Here is a 20,015-nt window from a genome sequence, read left to right as displayed (position 1 = left end):
TGGATGAACGGATGGATGATGGATGGATGGATGGATGGATGGATGGATGGATGGATGGATGATGGATGGATGAACGGATGGATGATGGATGGATGGATGGATGGATGGATGAACGGATGGATGATGGATGGATGGATGGATGGATGGATGAACGGATGGATGATGGATGGATGGATGATGGATGGATGGATGGATGGATGGATGGATGGATGGATGATGGATGGATGGATGGATGATGGATGGATGGATGGATGGATGGATGGATGATGGATGGATGAACGGATGGATGATGGATGGATGGATGGATGGATGGATGAACGGATGGATGATGGATGGATGGATGGATGAACGGATGGATGATGGATGGATGGATGATGGATGGATGGATGGATGGATGGATGGATGGATGGATGAATGGATTGATGTCAGTGAGTCCTGGCTTTATTAAACACACACTTCAAGCACGCTTGAGACAGCTTTGCATTTAATGGAACGTGTCCGTTAACGTTCCTTCTTCTCTCAATCAGTGTCAAAAACGTCTCCAGGGGTAAATAAAGGCTGTTTGCTAATTCATATCAATGAACCAACAGCTCCTCCCTTTGAAGCGGCTGCTGATTCTATTGAGCAAAGACGTAATGACTCTCGACGCTGAGTCTCCGTCTGCTTCGCCCACATTGACAGGAAGCTTTTCCAAATGGAGAGCCACTACAATCGTCACCTGCCGACCGACAATGCTGCAATTAATTATGGAGGAAGCAACAACCATTGCTTCATTTCTCCAGGGTTCTTAATCAAGGCAGTGCTTCACGGTAGATACTGGGATTAGTGCTCTTTTGGGGATATAAGTGATCAATTTGATTCCTTTGCTCTTTAATGCAGAATCCGCTGTTTTGATTCATTCATTAATTTATTTGGCATTCATCGTTTTCTTCCATAGAATTAATTAAAAGACAAACACTTTGGAAATAGTTTTTTTTTCCATTTTTCAGGATGGAACATGTCTTGCGACTAATGAAGACAAGTTGCAGGTGGAGTTTTGCGGTGGCAGGGTTTAGACTGAGAGTCTGTGGGATTTAGATGCCACAAGCAGGATGAATCACACCTGCAGTGGATTTGAGTGTTTTTGTGATCTGGGTTAGGATGCAAAAAAAAAGTGTCTTCTATAGCAGAGGCAGTTAAGCTGGAGATGTTTTCTTGGCATCGTTGTTCGTTGAGTCATTATGCAACAGGTGACGTCAGGGTGAGTAACTTTTGAACCCCATTCAACAGAGTTTAGGGATCGGCAAATATAGTTTTGCCTCATTAAATCTGTGTTTGCACTAACATTTTTTCCAGAATGAGTTTGCACATAAACACAGAAGGCATAGCTAGCAGTTTGTGGGAGGAAAAGAGAAAAAAAAAAAGGCTATTTAGAGAATATATTCAAATGATGAAGTACAGTAATCCTTCAGTAGCTTTTCTGTAATGAAATCTGGAGTTGCCGGTTCAGTGTCTCATACTAACAGGAGGCGGTGTTCCCTCTAGGACCTGGGGGCGTTGTATTAAATCTGCATTTTCCCCCAACATTGCCAAAGTGCTGTGATATGCAAAAATGGGACAAATTGTTACCATCTGTGAAATAGTCAATACAGCAATCTTCTTTTATTCACAGGTAATATTTCTCACTTTCAGGATTTCCATGTATAATTTTCACACCCTGGGATTGTCCAATTATGTGAAATCATAAAGCATTTTCTACACAACATTGGAAGTCACATAAACAAGTCTGTGATCTATTGTTGCACCGCGTAATCAAAGGATTCTTCATTTATAATGAATTGTAACGTCCAAAACACCTTGTCATTTGGCAGCACATGCTGTTCCAAAGTGTTCTCTGATACAAAGAAAAACAATCGGGATGCAGTCACAGTCGGATTTTCTATCTGGTGCTATTCAGTTTCTGAGCAGCTTCATATGTGACAAATAGGACTCCTTTTTAGTTTTATGTCTGTGGCAGCTACACTGTAAGAAATGACTCCAGAGGAAAACAGATAATGTCCTGGCAGAAAATGACAGCTACCTTTTTTCTTCAACCCTAAAACAGAAACTTCTATAGATTTACAGAATGTCCTTTGTACCATTCATACACACTTGTTTTTAATAGTGGGAATATTCAGTATTAACAGTATGGGGTCTCTACACACACATACATCAAAAATTAATAACACTATCAAAGTTGCCTTTGAGTCCAAAAATGTGTCTGCAAAATATTCCCGGCATATCTGGTAACTTAACGGAATAGAGCTAACGCTAACCCCTTAATATAAATATTTTCACACAAGCAATCACTTTTTATGTTTACCACTGAAGTGTGAGAAGGTTTCTCCGTATCCGAAAAATAAAATTAAAAGTTTTTTTGAGGCTAGCAGAGTCTTTTAGCTGCCAAACTTCAATGCATGATTGAAAATATGTTAGTAAAATTTGTATTATTATATGTTATTTTCTCATAGACTTGAATACAATCAGCCTTTCTATAACAACCATAGGAGTCGGTCCCTGCTGGCCATGAGGAAGAATGTAATTTTAGGCACTTCCGCATTGGCTTCACTTTTCAGAACTGGAGGATGCCACATGAGAGTAAATTTTGAAGCAGAAATTAAAAATAAATGCAGGTATACTTACCCTAATCGCAGCAAGTTTGAAACTTTACTGATTTGGTGGGCTATTGTAAGTTATTCTGAGTTAAAAACAGGTTGAAATACATAAAGATGTGGTTTATGTAGAGCAGCTGATTCAACAGCATTGAAATGACTATATTTCTATATAAAAGCAGGCCTGAGCTATGTGTTAAAAAACATAATCATTCAAATGCAGATGTATGCAGCCTAGACATCTAAAGAACCAGACTTTTCCATCAAAACATCTTTTGACCTGAAAGTAAGTGTTTCGTTGCCGGCTGAGACGTATAGTCGGATGTCCTTATTTAGACAGTAGGAACTCCGACTGAAGCCATGCGCTGCTTAACAGCTTTGATGAGCCCGAGTTATATATATTGTTGCATTGTCGTGAAAAATACCCTCTGAATCGCATCGACCCTCGACTCCACAGCGAAAGCAAAGTGACAATCAGCCACAGAGTTACCCTCGCCATCAAAGAGATGCGACTCTCTGAGCTTTCGCTTCAACTCGAAGTGAAAGAAGAGAAATCTCTCTTCCTCATTTGCAGTGTGTGGGATGTCTGTCTGGGTAACTCAGCCACCTGCTGGCAGCTCCTACATTTATGCATTAAATCTGAGAATTTTCTTCTCGAACTCGGATTAAATTTGTGTCACTCTCCACGTTGTTTTGTACTTAATATAAGATTTTGACTGAGTGTGTGTGGTTGTGGTTGTGTGGGCTTGGTGGGCACTGAACTCAAATCAAAGAAACTTGTTTGAGGGAGGTAAAGACAGGTCGGCATGCTTTCAGAGGCCCGGTGTCACGCTGTCACTTAGCAGCGTTGCTTTATTCCTCACAGCCTGCCATGTATTGATTTCTGGCACTCAGCTTCCAGACAAGTGACCAGTTTTCTGTGGTATTCAGCTGTGACGCTATAAAGTGGTCTATTTTTTTATTTATTTTATTTTTTACAAAAAAATTCATCCAAATGCCTCAAGACTGATGGAGGCTGTTTTTTTGACATGCTCATAAAATTACATTTTATTTTAATTTATTCCTCCCCCTACTGTATTATAGATAGATGTTTTTTCATCAACACTGTGGCTGCACTGGGCGTTCAATTTTAAAATGACTTGAGCCCTTCAGACAATGTCAAGATATCAGAGTATTTGAGACCAGCTTTCATTTTGACAGGTTCTTGTGTTATAAAGACTCTCCTGCACGTACACACATTTCATTTTTTTTGTCCAGCTCCACATTGATTCACATTTAAAATCATATTCAGGGATACATTCAAACGTTCAGGATTAAGCCTCAACAAAATGACCTGGCCAAACCCATGCCCGTAACCATAGTAACTCACTGGGCAGCAGGTTACCAAAAGGGTCTTAAAATTCCGATGACAAAGTCGCCAAGTTGGCAACACTGTGTAGAAACATGATATTCCATACACTAAATATGTCAAGAAACATTTGATTAAACCACTGATATGTGAAGATTCGTGAGATTAACTGCAGCCAGTCACCAGGGGGCGATCAAGATGAGATCTTTTTTTAGGGTTAAGGCAACAAAAATACTTGGTTATGGTGAGAAAAATGATCATGGTGCACATGAACTTCGGCTTGTTATATGATATTACTATACTTAATCTCATATGGCGTGGCTTGCTCTGCGTGTTGCTTGTTGTGCCTCACTCGCTCCGGCCGAAGCCAAAAACGTCCACACTAATGTATCAGTGCTCTCGGTGCTTGGCAGAAACATACAAGGCCAACATTTTTTCCAGCCGACTGGCCTGTAATTAAAGCATAAACTCTGAAAGGACTCCTCTCTCATCAGCATTTTTCACTGCAATTACTGGCAAAATAAATAAAAAAAAACCTACTGCAGAAACTCTTTAAACTTAAGTTCAATGTGACTTTTCACAACTCTTTAATTGATAAAACTGTTAGATAATGATCACAGTGGTTGTTTGCACATTCTATTGTACTCCGGCTGAGACCAGATTAATATTCCAGGGAGATATGGCTGATAAAATGCCAGCCATGCTCCTCATACCAAAATGTATCTCATTGGGTTGAAATCTGATAAATTTGATTAAAAAATGTAGTTTTACAGTTATTGAAGCTCATTGTGGAAAACATCAGATCAGGTTGAGAGTGTTGTTGTTCCTTTTTAGCATTAATTACCTGATAAATTACATGATAACGTGACTCGACGATACCAGATCCAGCATTTTGGGCTGTGTTGGAGGCGTTTACAAATCTGGTATCGGAATCACAACAACTCCACTAAAAACCCACAACGCTGTTTACCTGAGCACCAATCATAGGGAACATAGTGGAGCATTTAGCAGCTAGAGAGCCAGATATTTAGCTCAGGATTTAGAAGAGAGACACAAGTTGGCCAGAAACACAACAAGCCTTATCTTATCAACTTAAAGGTGATGGATGGTAAGTCAATATTGTATTCACAACTTTAGATTAGTGTGAAAACCAGCATGTATTTCATCTTCATTCTGTCAAAGACAGTGGTGGATGAAGAAAAACAATTTGTTTTGTGTATAACTAAGGTATTCTTTATTTATTTATATGTTACATATAAGTAATGTAAAATGTGCTTTTATGTGTAAAACCTTTCCAAGTAAGAGGTAAGCCTTTAGTTCTACGTTGTCTAACAGTGCACATAGTTTTTGTCCTACTTTATAAGTGTTTATATGTTTAAAACTGTTCTTACACTGGTAATGTACAGCCGATGCTGTCGACTTCCATCCTTCATTCTGTCCTCGCAAATATTTGAGCGTAACTCATGAGCAAACACCTCCGTTCTCCAGGAGATGTACATACATTAGCACTGCCACAGAAAGTGTCACATCTCTCGGCAACAGCAGCTTAGTGTATTAAATTGGTTGGTTTTTCCATGTGTACCATAACCTACAAGTACAACACTGTGAATCCACAGAAGTAACGTTTAACGTGAGGCTCCGTTCCAGATTGTTCTAATGGTAAACAGAGAATAGATCCCTGTGGTATCAGGGCTGAAGATTATTTTAAACACCATTAAGCATGATCGATCCTCCCATCCACAGCTTATTGATTGTTTGGGATACTTTTTAAACAACTATGCCAGCTCCAAATACTCATTTGCCATTCATCAGTTTTGGCTTCCAGCACAGTTCCCCCCTCAAAATCGCCCTCTTTGATAATTCAGTATGCAAAGTTCATCATATGCCAGCATTGTGTTGACCTGGATCTTCACCTTTCACCATGGCAACAGTGATGTGTCATTACCCAGCTCTAGTAGGCGCTAATCTTCCTCCACACACAGTTTAGAGTTCAGTTTCTTGCTCACCAATAATTGAATCTACCCACCCAACCATATGATTAATGTATAACCTGCTATCACTCCAGGCACAGGCGACTCCTTTGCCTGACCTCCAAAAAAAAAATCTGTTCTTTTTTTTTAAATGTGCCTCATTGCAACTCTGAAACCTTAATGAGAGAATTTTCCAGATTCAGTAATTGAGGCTGATTGAGACCAAGTATGGACGTAATGTCCAGCGGGCTCAGGCGTTCCATCATCAGTTTAAAAGTATTAAAGCTGTGGAGGAAATATCAAAGTGAAAGAACCTTGATCACATCGCGACTTCTTCCACCACTTAAAGTCAGAGAGAGGATGTTTTGGTTTGATTTATCCAATTTGAAGTAATATCAATTAGCCTGGGCATTTTTCATATTTTAGCGCTTGTTATGCTTCAATTAATCTCTCGGATGATTCACTCGCAGCGTTAGAGGCTTCGCTGTCATCGTTTCCACCTGGTTTGTCAAAACCCTTCTTCCGTTTTTTTTTTTATTCAGCTTGAACAAATACAAGCGATGACGATGAATGAAATGACCTGAAAGAGATTCGAGGAGAGGTGGGTTGCTGCAGAGACGGGCTGCAGCTCTATTGTTATGCTGATGGTAATTCAGAAGACTTCACATGGAATATTTCAACTCTTCTTCTTCTTTTTCCTTTTTTTTAAAGCACAGCCTTCCCAATTTCCCCGCGACGATCAATAGAGTTCAACTAATCTGTTTTTTCTTCTCTTCGGATAGCCTGAAGGCTTGTCAAGCGTCCAACACAACTTCTCACTCAACAGCTATTCAGGGAGGAATATCTGGCAGGAAGCAGCGAACAGACGCATGTGGTCAGACCAAATTAGGATGTGGACAATATTTCCATCCAAGGCAAAATCTAATGCATGATAATAATAATACAGTGGTGCATCTGGGCTGAATGAATAACTGAAAGGGTTCCGGGAAAGACACATAACTCTTATTATTTTCTGTGTTGCATAAAGTATAAGCTGGAATACTCATGCTCGCCATATAGGAGACGCGTCCTTAAAGTAAAAGAAGCAACGCTGCAAAATAAAAGATTACAAGCAAAAGTCTTGAAAGGAAAAAGTCACATGATATTCATATTGGCAACATCTAAGGTATTACATGTGTCAGTACTCATACATGATAATTTGTCCTCTAGTGAGTGTTATATTATTACATCATTGGATTATTATAAATGATGCATTCATGTGTTTTCTATTGTTGTAGTTGGTCAACAACTAGATAAAGCCAATAACAATGCACCATATTTCATGTAGTCTTAAGCTTCTATCTGTAGGTGTTCAACCTGTTTTCATGTTATGACATCTTATATAACAGGTGAGTCTCCTGCAAAGACTCAAGACTCACCTCGACTTCACCCCAAAAAAGATGCACTTCTATGTTCTCACCTATAGCACTTTGCTCATAGCACTGTTGTACTTCAGGGATCCTTGCTGAACAGCTACTACTTTACTCAGATAAGGACCGAAACCTCGTTTCTATTTTCTCACTCTTCCTTGCTAAATGTCCTAAATGTAAATGTTATATGTCCTTCAAACACACAGTGCCCTTCTGTGTGCTTCTCTAGTTAGGTATTTATGCCGGGAGTGAAGTTAGTTACAGTGTGGGGTAGTTTTTCCATGCAGCGCTATTGCATGCAAAGTCAATGCAAAGACGCGGTTAGAAGCAAATTTGCCTCGTGTGGAGCAAAACAACTTGGTTAGGCAACACTAGGTAAACATGGTAGTTTAGATTAAAACAGGTACGTTAGTTACATAGTTAAACTACTCTACGTACGTAACTTATTATGTACGTAACTTATTATGTAGGTACGTCAGCGTTGACTTTTGGCTGCTTGTTGAAAGTGCTGGGTTTGTTTGATCCATCCCGACCTCCTCCCTAGGTGGACTTTATTGCTTTATGGACTATATATAGAGCTGTTTAGAGTCACTGACCGAGCTTCTATGGTGGCGCCTCAGCATCGAGAACTGGATATGAACATAAAGCTTTATCTTGCTCATTTCAGAGGGCAGGTACTGAAGAATCTTCAAATGACTAGACTGCAAATGTTTCCAACGCACATGGGCGTGTTTTTACTGTACGAATATGATTATGTGTCAGAACAATGAAACAGTGTCAAGAAAGCAATTTTTTCACTTAAGAATAATCCCCCCTTTGACCTCAAGAGTCCTTAACAAACTGAGCAGGATGAGTTCAGCTAAAGCTGCCAAATGCCTTGTAAGACGTCTGGGGGTATGTCATATTTAATAGCTTATCCACAGTGAACATTTGCTTTGCTAATGCCAGCAATATATATTGGATGAGTTCGACAGCTACATAAGTGCTGAAGACCCGTCGCAGTTTCTTCTTTCTTTTTTTTTTTTTAAATGCAAGTTTCTTTTTTTTCCTTGAGAAAGCGAACGAGCCTGTCGGACTGAACAGACAGAGACTGTAATTGATTATGTTATGTGTGGAACCTGTTCATTAATATATGACAGAGGCTGTCACATAGATAGACCCCAGAATGTTTTTTTTTAACTATATGTATATATTATGAATGCATGTCTTCATTTATTTAAGGAAAACCACGATCCAGGGAAACATCAGTTGAATATGAGATTAAACTGCTGAAGCTGCTATACATAAATAACAGTTTTAACGGTGTGAAGAAAATGGAGATAAGGGGAAAATATGGTCCTCTGAGAATTGGTTAATGTCAATTATTCATTAGCATTTTCCATAGCCGAGCTGACGTTGAACGACAAGCTAAGTTTTTATAAAACGTCATTTTCTTGAGTCTATTCTGCTTTATGAACAGACCTGTTTGGAAGCCCCTTTAACATAAAGCATGTCAAAACTTACAGGGTGGAAAAAGTTTTCAAAACATTTTACATTTTTTTACCTCATCCGGCAGTGAGGGATTATCCACATCCAAGTCATTTCTTTTGTGAAATGCTACAAGCTGTTGGGGCTTTTACAATCGATGTCGCCATGACTTTTAATCAAAATAAACGACATGCAGAACTCAAAGGACAAACATTGCAATGCTTTCAACAACTGTGTGTCATGCGTAATTAATTAACAGTAGTTTAACAACTGAATTATTTTCTGTCCAATACTTTGACAAATCAATATTTTCCAATTCATATTTGTAGAAATTATTCAATGGGTGTCAACCAGGCGGCAACCTCTGGCTCTTAAGAGTTTAGAAAAGTGCATTAAACTTGCATTCTCTCTACTGGCCATCAGGTGGCGACTCCTCTGGAGTCAGATTAGAAGTCTGAGAAAATGGTCCTACTTCTCTCTTGATTTATTTTCTCAGTAAACATTGAGTTTACGGTCTCAATCTGTAGTTTTAAGTCTTCTTCTATACAGCATGATGTTCATTTATTACATTTTGGTCCAATGACTTACTTGAGACTAGCGACTCCTGTGAGTGACGTGACTAAGTTATTTGACAAGTTGGGTCTGACTAGAATGCATTCATTTCCCAGTCAGAGCACTTCAGCGGGACCAGAGTGCTAAGTATATTTAGAATGTATAAATGATTCTCTAACATCAGCTGGGGGAGACACATAGAACAGCTGTTTGTGTCTTCCCTCTCTCTGTCTTCCACAGCCTTTTCTCTTCCCTGTCATTTCCCTTCGTCTGTGGATTCCTGCAATTTATTCTGTCTGCAACAAAAAAAGGATATAAAGACCTAAATATTAAAAGTAGCCTGGATACATCAAAAAATCAATGCAGTGACAAAAGGTCTCCGTGATACAACCATTACACACGACAAAGAGCGTCCATTATTCTGCTAAACGTTGAGTCATGTCACTGATTAGTCTATTTTTCTCGAGATACACAAGGCTTAAACAGATTCTTCAGATGACGACAGGCAGATTCGTCTTTGTTAATTCTGAGCACCTCACGCTCTGATTGCCCTTCGTTTAGCCGTCTGGAGTGAAGTCTAGACATGGAGAGTGACACTTCTCCATGCCAGATAACTATCCGCCATCACTCCCACCACTGCGACCAAACAGAGTGAATAAGAGCCTTTTAGCTCCAAGCTGTTTCTCACACCAATTTCTACAAAGCAAAAAGAAATGTGCCACTGTTAAGGTCTCACAAATATCAGATTGTTGCCTGCAGGTTGAATAAACAGGTAGAAGGAGTTTATTAATGTGGTTAAAGGACGATACCGGTTTCATTCTGACTTCTGTCTGTGAGCAGAGATTTCATATTTATCAGTGTTAACTTCAGTAAAGCTCAGTCTACCTGTTTTTAACGCCGTTCACTGCCAGTCAGTGTAAAAACACTCTAGGAGACTGTAAAGTCTCTGGGTTCATGTAATCCAACCTTCACTGTGTTGTTTATTTGATCTAAAATGATGGTATCACTCTATTCAAATCCATAAAAGTAATAATTAAAATCAACTGTTGCGGGCTGCACGGTGGTGTAGTGGGTAGCACTCTCGCCTCACAGCAAGAGGGTCCCGGGTTCGATTCCCGGGTCGGCTCGGGTTCAGGTGTGAATGTGAGTGTGAATGGTTGTTTGTCTCTACATGTTGGCCTGTGATAGACTGGCGTCCTGGCCAGGGTGTACCCTGCCTTCGCCCAATGACAGCTGGGATCGGCTCCAGCCCCCCCGCGACCCTGAATACAAGATAAGCGGTAAATAATGGATGGATGGATCAACTGTTGCGTCGTTTCAGTACTAGCCTGTAATTCACACAAGACCGAGGTGTAACTTTCAGCCAATCGTTGACCTCCGTGGTACTTCTGAGCTGTCTCTGAGGCTCCTTCTTAATATCTCTCCTTCAGGCCCGCGAGAAAAAAATATTTCACAGGGTGAGTAATTGATGTCATTTTGTGGGTGAAGTATTACTTTCAAGTCAATCTCACCTCATTTATCTCTCACAACATATGCCAAAAAATTACAAAAAGATCAATTTCTTTATATTTTTAGCGAAAAAACAGCGAGTCTTCATCCCAATCAGACGATCGGTGGTTCCAATCCATTTGTGCTGAGGTTTTCTGGTTCACTATATCGCAAAAATAAAGCAATTTTGGTAAACTAGGTGCCCGATGTTGACAGTGACATGTAGTAACAGTGGTTTGTTTCTTTAACAGACTCGAAGAGAAATTGAACCTCTTAAATGAGATGTGGTGAGAAGCATCAATGCAACCAGCGTTTGTTCCTCTGGGGCTGCTGAGTGTAACAGTGGGTGTAGTTTTCACGGCCTTCTCCACTAATTGAAATTATATTATACACGATACGCTTTGCATGATGAAGCATTTCTTTTTCTTTTGTTGTCTTGCTCCGAACAAGACGGAACGTTAACGACACCTTTCACTGAATGTATTTGAAAACGTGCCTGCCGGCCTCCTCTGGGAACAGAGTCTGCTGTTTGGGTCTGTGTGCCCTTTAATTGATGGCATAATGAAGTCGTATTCTCCACAATTGAGACGCCAAAGTTATCAAAGCAAGTCATGCAACAGAAACATCTTGTCATGTTGTTGTCATTACAATGATGCTTATTGACCTTTTCATGCTGAAATATGTTGTGACAGCAGTCGCTAGTCTGACTCGTTGGAGACGAGAGTCTCACTTCCACCTCCATCGCACCTTTGATGATTTATTTAAACGCTGCAGTCGCAGGAGGGTCAGGGCTGCACGAAAGTGGGTGGGCCGATCTGTCCGGTTAGCAGCGGAAATTGAATTTGTTCAAGACATAAAATATGCAATATGGCAGAATTAATCTCTACTATCACACTCTATGCTGTAAATGTGGGATGGATGGGGGGAGGGGGGGGGGGGAGGAGCTTGACTGATATGAAATATGAAAACAATAAAAAAAAGATCCAACAGTGATGTATGTGGAGATATCAGCACATGATGTGTAATAACTTTTGTGGAAAATGACTTTTTATTTCACTCGATTGCTCGAGCCGCTGCAGTATTCACGGCCTCCACTAGGCTGTTTCTGTTGAACGGGCCAGGATGTGTCACCGTGGCTGGTGATCGGCTTGCCTGCCAGGTGATAGCGGTCTGGCTGATTGGGGGAAATCCAATAAGAGGGGGGTAGGGCACTAGGCTCTGGTCTCTCTCTTGCCTTGCTCACTGCAGTCCACCAGACAAGCAGGGCTGTCAGTCAGCCAGGAGGCTGGCTGAGGTATTATGTTTCTGATTTATGCTTATCTGATGGGTGCAGTAGTTCAGCTTTCGTGGCTTCATTTCAATATGGGTTTAGGTGCTCTGTTGGGCTAGGGTAGAGGTTTAACCCCCTGGTTTGGACGGTCCTGGTGGGTTGGTCTGGGAGTCTGCTCTTCCTTTGTTTATTTCTGGCCGGCCCCTCAGTTTGTTTGTTTTGGTGGATGAATTGGAGAATTAATCACGTTTACCTTCCTTTTAAATCACAACTTGAAGGGCTGTTACACTCTCCATAAGTGAAAAATAAAATCCGTCCCATGATTCAGGCTCTCCGTTGGCCCAACAACCTGCCACCAATGCAATGAAAATCATCTCCTTAGAGCAGGTACAGATCTCAGAGTGCCATCATTCCTCTGTGTGATTTGAAGCCAACGTGGGACATGAAATCAGTCCTGGATCCGTGATAATAACTGTGCTGAGAGCCGGAGATAGGCGTTAATATGTGTGTTACATCATATAAATGAGAAACACGAGCAACATGTAACTGTAAAAAAAACCTTTATTTCCAGGTCGGCACAATGACGGCGCGGCAGGGAATAACACGTTATGACATATGTGGCTCACTGCATCGTGTTTTGCATAATGGGTTGTGACATATAAGCTCCCGAGGATCTCACTTTCACTCAGAGTGTGTGTCCCGGGGGGCTGAACCACGTCATGTCTGTTGACAGCTGCCAGTTCAGCGTGTCCTCGAATGGTGGTCGTTGTGTCGGGAGGGGGGGGAGATGGAGGTGCTACTGTGAGGAGTTGAGTTTATACTTGGCTAGTTTTCCCTTACTGAATCACACAAACAACCTGCCACCCCAGCTCATCCCCTCTGCTCAGTGTACTGTATGTGTCGGAGTACACACTGTGCACTGTGTGTGTGTGTGTGTGTGTGTGTGTGTGTGTGTGTGTGTGTGTGTGTGTGTGTGTGTGTGTGTGTGTGTGGGTGTATGGGAGGGAGATTTGACTTGCAAAGGAAGCACCGTATGTGCGAAACTGGCATTTTTTTTTAACTAGATGTAGCTTTTTTTTGCCGCCTACCAAATCGCAGTGCTGTAAACAGGTTGACACGACTGGGGAAACCACATGATGGCGCTAGAGGAAAAGTCAGCAGGATTGATCCTAAATGTTTTGTGGAAAATTTCCATCCATAGAAGAGAAGATTTAATTCTGGAGAAAATAAACCAAAAACGCTCTACACCACAGCGATGACGATGACATGGGCGTGATATTTGTGCAGGTGGTGACATCATTTACAAGCAGATGTTGAGGGCCAGCTGGTGGCGGCGACACCCTCTCCCTTCCCCTCCTGTGTCCCAACTGTCCCCGTGCTTCACAGCCAACCCGCCGCCTGATAACATTGAGCTGTCTCTGACATCGAGCAGCAGATCTATCATCGGAGTCGCAGCGCCGCGATGGCCGAATGTGTTCTCGCCACCTAAATTCAATTAATCTGCCATCTATGAGCCATAATTGGCTATAATATAATACAGGTTTTTTTTTTAAACAACTGCTACTAGAGGTGAAAACAAACTTGCTTGGAGATTCTGACGAAAGACTCGGCACTCTACCTTTCTAGCGAGATCTGCTGTTCTTTCACTTTTTACTCATGAAAACAGTGAAACAGCTTATTTTTCTCCACAATCCCAAAAGAAAGTCAGATCATATTGTTAATCCTCAGCCTCAAATAAATCCACTTGGTTCACTTGAGGTACGTCATTTTGATGAAGTGCATCGGGTGTTCCAAAAAGTGGTTGTTTTATTTAGTTTTTTATAGCAAGACCCCCCCCTCCATTGCGGATCTTCCCAGGGCTGCCTCCCACATAGCAAAACATTGTGCTGAGGTTTTCTGGTCCATTCGTTGTGCAGTCAGGAGATTACTGCCTCCATAAAAGCCCAGCACCACTACAGCCTTGGCGATGCTCAGGACCACCCTCCTGGCATCCACCCTCATGCTGTTCCAGAGTCTGTTTGATCACACTAAGCCCATACTCTGTAATCCATTCGCATGCAGACAAGGATGGAAGAAGGACACCGTTGCATTAACTTGTTTATGCATCTTAATGCGCTGTGTGTCTGAGAAGAGTGGGTATTTTTGCATGATGGGTAAAAATAAAAGACCCCCGACTACATGTAATTGGCTTATTGGTAAACTCATTAAGAATTGTAAATGTTATTGAGTCGATGAAAAGTGGTTGCCGTGATGAGGTGGCATCTAAGTGTTTGTTTCTTAGGCTAAAACAGAAGTGGTACAAACTGATGGCGCTGATTATCTGATGTTGTGTGTCATCTTTAGGTGTTCCTCATGTAATAGCACATGCTAAGGCTCCTTTATTAATATCTCTTCTTCAGGCACGTGAGAAAAAATGTAATGAAAGCTGTGAAAAAAAGTTTCACAGGGTGAGTAATTGATGTCATTTTGTGGGTGAAGTATTACTTTAAAGTCGATCTCACCTCATTAATCTCTCTCAACGTATGCCAAAAAATTACAAAAAGATCAATTGTATTTTTACCCCAAAAAATGGGGCGGCTTTGGCTCAAAGGAAGGGCGAGTCTTCATCCCAATCGGAAGATTGGTGGTTCCAATCACAGATGACGAAGTGTCCTTGGGCAAGATACTGAACCCCATGTGTATGAATGAGTTAGATGGCAGGTCCTCTGCCATCAGTGTGTATGAATGTGTGTGTGTGTGTGAATGGGTGAATGTACACTGAATGTAGTGTAAAGCCCCTTGAGTAGTCAAAAGGCTAGAAAAGGTCCAAAATCCAATCGGTTTTTCTTTCTGGATAAGTTGGTAGGATCAACCAATTACATCATGACATCCATCAATGAATCTACGACTTTGGCTCTGCACAGAGTTGGACACGGTTGTGACTTTGATGAGCATTTCAATGAACTAATGAACAACCTTTTTCACTCAGAAATACGTCACAATACAGAAGCTAAATCCTTAAAAGAAACTTAGCTCATCTCTTCGTTTTTGCATCCGCAACTATCATGTGACATAGAAGTTTAAACACGCTGCAAGTTTGAGACTCGCTGCAGTCCAAACCTATAAAATCAAGTCAGCACTCATATATCTATGGATTGTTCCATACATTATGATGTATGGTGCAGCATGTTCTGTCCACTGCATAATGCGTTTTTTAGCCAGTAGGTCTTCTGTTCTGTACTGTAATAACATTTTGTTAGACAGCCAATCTAATTTCAAATCACTGACGTCCAGACTATCTGCCTCCAATGACCTTCTCTTCACTGCAGATGCTGGAGACGGTCCAATTTTGAGTTGTTTCAGACCTTTAGCGAAGCTTTCGTCATGGTTGGTCGTGCCGTTTTATTGGGTCATCTTGTGATCTGGATATTGGGTCATCTTGGGATCTGGATGGGTACTTTGGGTTAAGCATTATGCTGCTCGAAGGCCATTCTTACTAACAGATCATTGTCAATTAAAAAAAGGAGAACTCCTTCGCTTCCGGCGCTCTAATCAGCCTCAAGGTCTTTTCGTTTGCGTCGTTACATTCTACCTCATGGCTTTGCTGACTTCCTGTTTAATATCAGTGCACGGTACTCAGGCTCAATTTAGGAAGAAAGATCTTGGTGTTGCTGCATCTTACGACAAACTTGTATTTCTTTGACTGTGACCTTTATTTTTAGAAACCGGGGCTCCACTACAGATACTTCTGTAGTCACAATGGGTATGAAATATAATATTAAAAAATTAGAAATTAGTTCTGGTTTCAATCTCATGTAATGCACTGTATCTTTGTCTGCCTCTCCGACTCCCAGATTGCTTAGAAAATGGCAATAACCATAAAATAAATGAGCTCATCTGCCGTTAATGAGGTGCTGTTTACAGTGAATACTTGGTGCTCGGGGGGATGTACATCTATACATCTTTGGCACAAACGCACACAAACAACTTGGACTCGAGGTTGAATTTGCTGCTCAAAGGTCAAATGTGACACACGTTTTCGACCATGACTCAAGGATTCATATGCTAATTATGACAATTTCACACATAGGATGTAGGTAATAGGTTAATATGATGAATTGCTGACATTTTGGACAGACATCGATGTAAACTGCAACATCACTGGTTGGCGAAGGTGAACAACTGCAAGGTGGTGATACTAGTTTCTCTTTAGCTGCACCCCTATAGCATGGGGTTGTTGTTTTGTTGTAGTTTGTTTGCTTGTTTTGTCCTGGTTGTCTTGCCCTCGCTGTAACCCACGTACATATAATAATCGACACATGGTAGTGGTTCTCAGTCCGAGGGATCGGGTCTAGGACCCGGCCCTACCTCTGTCAGAGAGAGAACATTTTTTGAAAATATAAGGGAGAAAGATTTTTCCACAATATTGCACTGTATTGCACCGTATGGTGTCTCTTGCACTGTCGAAAGAAACAAGAATGATTCTGTACAAAAAGAAAACCGAAGCCTGGATCTCAACTGGCACCAAACAACGAGACCCCCTTGGCCCCGACTTTGGCATCCCTCCGCTGGCTGCCAATCAAATGATTTTAAGGCTTTGCTGATCATGTTTAAAATGCAGTGGGGTTCTCGCCCCGAGCTCCAACGCTGACCTTTAAGTTGCCTATGAGCTTGAATGCACTTTCGGATCCTCCGACAAGGCACTCCTCACTGCTCTCCGGTCGAGTCTGAGACTGGCAGGCAACCGAGCAATCGCTGTCAGATCTCCTCAACAGCCAAGTGCTCTGCCGGAGAAGCCAACGCTTACTGAGTAAATAAGACTTTTTTTGTTTTGTTTTTCTGACGCAGCTAAAATGTTCAGGGAACATAAAGTGCAGAACACAGGGCATACACCAATGGCATCACCTCTTTCCTTCTGTTTCTCTTTTGCAGAACAAGAGCTTGAAAACGAAACTGCTTTCAGGACACAAACTTTGTGACGCCTATGCCGAAGAGGTAAGATTAGTAAGTTCTTGTTTTATCAAATACATAATTCATTTTCAGGTCCGGCTTCTTGTTCGTGGACTGAAAAAGTATTGCAGACACATTTTTGTTCTCTTGTAAGCAATGTTAACAAAATGTTGTCTTGTTCACTAAAATGAAAAGAAGTTAGGGAACTTCACACAAAAAAGACCCACTAAAGAAAAAAAAAAAGTCTAAGCCTGTCTTTCTCACTCCCTCTCACGCAAACTTGCCTGGTTTTGTGTGTCTCAGTGCAGCTTGTCTCTAACAGACAGCTCAGGTCGTAGCGTCTGAACCATTTTTGCCGTCACCTACCTCTACCTAGCTGAGCTTTTGAACTACACGTCCTGCTGACCGATGCTCATGCTGTAATTTAGCCATGCAGGGTCTCACAAGGCGGCGGGTCCTGCAGGGGGTTCCTGATGACACGCCTTAGTGAGTGCAGCCGCTGCTGTGTAATCGTGGGCTCAATAGATACGCGGTTGGTGATCCCAGGCTACAGTATGTGGAATAACTTTAGGTTCTTCCAACATGGAGCAGTTTGTTGATGCAGGCAGGATGATAGATGGCAACCTTGTTGTGCAGATGGAGGTTTCCCCTGACAAAGACCCTGAGCCAGACCTCCCCTGGGGCTGATGAGGCTTCATCAATGCTATGCAGGATATGACCAAGGTTTTTGAATGACAGCGGTAGGTGTTTGCATTTTCAGGTGAAGACAAGGAATTCAAATTTGTGATTTTTAAATAAATATTGGTGCCCTTGAATTACTAACCCATGCTCCTAGATGACTTAATTGGCCCGCCCCTCCTTCACGTCTCCTAATAAGTACGTTTCGATAAAACTGCATTCTGAATTACGGATCCAGGAAAGAGATCTTGATTTGGTTTTGACATGTCACAAATATGTGATGATGTCAAGAGGCCAACTTTCACTTGAATTAATTTACGTCCATAACTGAAATAATTCATGTCATGTTTAAGTAGGTTTAGTCGGTCCTGAGGTCAGTCTTTCTTTTGCTTGCTTTTAATTGCCAGGGAAGTTTATTAGTTGCCAGTTTTCAATGTATTGTTAGTCATCTTTGAACACCTGAAACATAACACTGTCAATAACTTCTCTCCAATTCAAGCACTGTTACTGTGCTCTGTGGGAAAATACACTCATTTGCCAGCTTGGCAGTTATACGCATCTCAAACAAATATGGTCCAACACAACAGTCCTGCAATAAATCATCGACTCCTCTGGTTGCAGAGATCCGATTAAACGGAGGTCTATGAGAAAAAATGACCCTACTTCTCACTTGATTTATTACCTCAGTAAACATTGTAAACATGAGTTTATGGTCTCAATCTCTGGTTTCAAGTCTTCAATACAGCATGATGTTCATTTTGTAAATTATGGCCCATTTAGAGTCCAATAGCAGTTATGCTTTACGGTGTAGTTACCTTGTGATTGATAACTCTTTCACCATGAGTTTTCAGATTATTGCAGTTATTCATTCTGGTAGAAACATGTCTTATTCCGTGTTTTATTGTATTTAGCTCCTCACTCTCGTGTCACTTCTGGTTCCAAAAAAACAAGATGGGGACGGCCAAAAACCAAGATGGCAACAGGCTTCAACATGGCTGTCCGTAAACCACATCCACTTCTTATATACATTCTATGAGTTTGAAACACAGAGCAGCTCCAGTCTGCGTCTATTACCAATGAAACTTAACCATCCCAACCAATCAGATAGTGCTGTAGGCGGGTCAGTGAGTGAGGCTATAACGTGGTGTCAACAGACAGATGTGCGGCTGCAACAGAGCCAATCAATCATGATTGAAAAATACTGAATATTTGGCCAATAATAGTTAAATCCCTGCTTGCTATTGGCCTGATAGCATCAGCAATGACGGGCTACATTACATGCACAACGCAGCCATAAACGTCCACAGAGATAATTTACTGTTTGCGAAATCTTGGAGTTGAAGAGCTTTTCACCGAACTGTAGTCTGCTCCGGCACCAAGGTTATTCTGGAGGAAATTGGTGTTGGAAATTACAGGCTTCTCTCCTTCCACCAGTCCTGCAGCTGAACCCCCCTGATATTTCAAGCTTATCCAAGCCATCATCACATATTCACACTCTCAGATGATGATGCCCCATTTGACTACGCAACGAGACCTGATGATGATATTTCAGGAAAGGAAAAAAGGTCCCGATTGAAGTCGGCGGTGAGTCTGCACAGAATCAGATTATTCCCCGCGACAGCAAAAGGAAGGATCAGAGCGCTGATAAAACGGTCGGCTTTGTAGCTGCAGATGACGTTGATGTACTGATGTACGCTCAGTGTGTATTCTTGTCCAGTGGTCCTTTGTGTGACAGATTATTCCTACAGAAGTGCTATCAAGGCAAGTCAACTTGGAGCTCTTTAGGGAGCGAATAGCTACCGGAATTCCCTTGAACACAGGCAGATCACCGGAGGTCACCATCTTCAGTTCCCCTCGGGAGGCTATAAAGACGAAAGTAAATCAGCAAGAGGAGCGCTCCTACATGCCCCGACTTTCATCTTGGGAAGTTATTTATGTATTAAAGGGGAAGAGTTACAGACTGAGCCCGTAATCACACTGTAAGAAACACAGAAAGAGATGGATTCTAAAGCTGCAAAACAACTGCCACCGGAGCAGGAAATTGCAGATGACAATGTTCTTCTGCAAGTTTGTCGAATGTTGAAAAAGTGAGAAAAGCTTCCTCAAACGCAACGTCTGTTTACGGCTTCTATATGCTAATACCTCCTCTGCTTATGGAAACTGTATGGGAGAGTGTTGAACTATTCACTGTCGGTGTCAACACAAAAAATCAAAAGATGAACTTGGATAACCCTGAAGAACATGTATGCCCTTAAACTTGTACTTAATTGTTGT

General features: G+C 41.5%; 1 protein-coding gene across 2 annotated transcripts in view; it reads left to right on the top strand.

The window, feature by feature from the left end:
- luzp2 (leucine zipper protein 2) overlaps positions 1 to 20,015 on the top strand; it is a 147,004-nt gene that overhangs the window by 97,824 nt on the left and 29,165 nt on the right. For both annotated transcript variants that reach the window (XM_084016641.1, XM_084016640.1), the window contains exon 6: positions 17,046 to 17,108. In XM_084016641.1, the coding sequence (XP_083872767.1) occupies positions 17,046 to 17,108 (63 nt within the window). The remainder of the gene's footprint in view (positions 1 to 17,045; positions 17,109 to 20,015) is intronic.

The sequence above is a fragment of the Eutrigla gurnardus genome (genome assembly GCF_963514095.1).
Source record: "Eutrigla gurnardus genome assembly, chromosome: 1".
NCBI lineage: Eukaryota > Metazoa > Chordata > Actinopteri > Perciformes > Triglidae > Eutrigla > Eutrigla gurnardus.
Note: the sequence above shows the minus strand (reverse complement) of the source record. Positions and strands in the feature narration are given on the sequence as shown.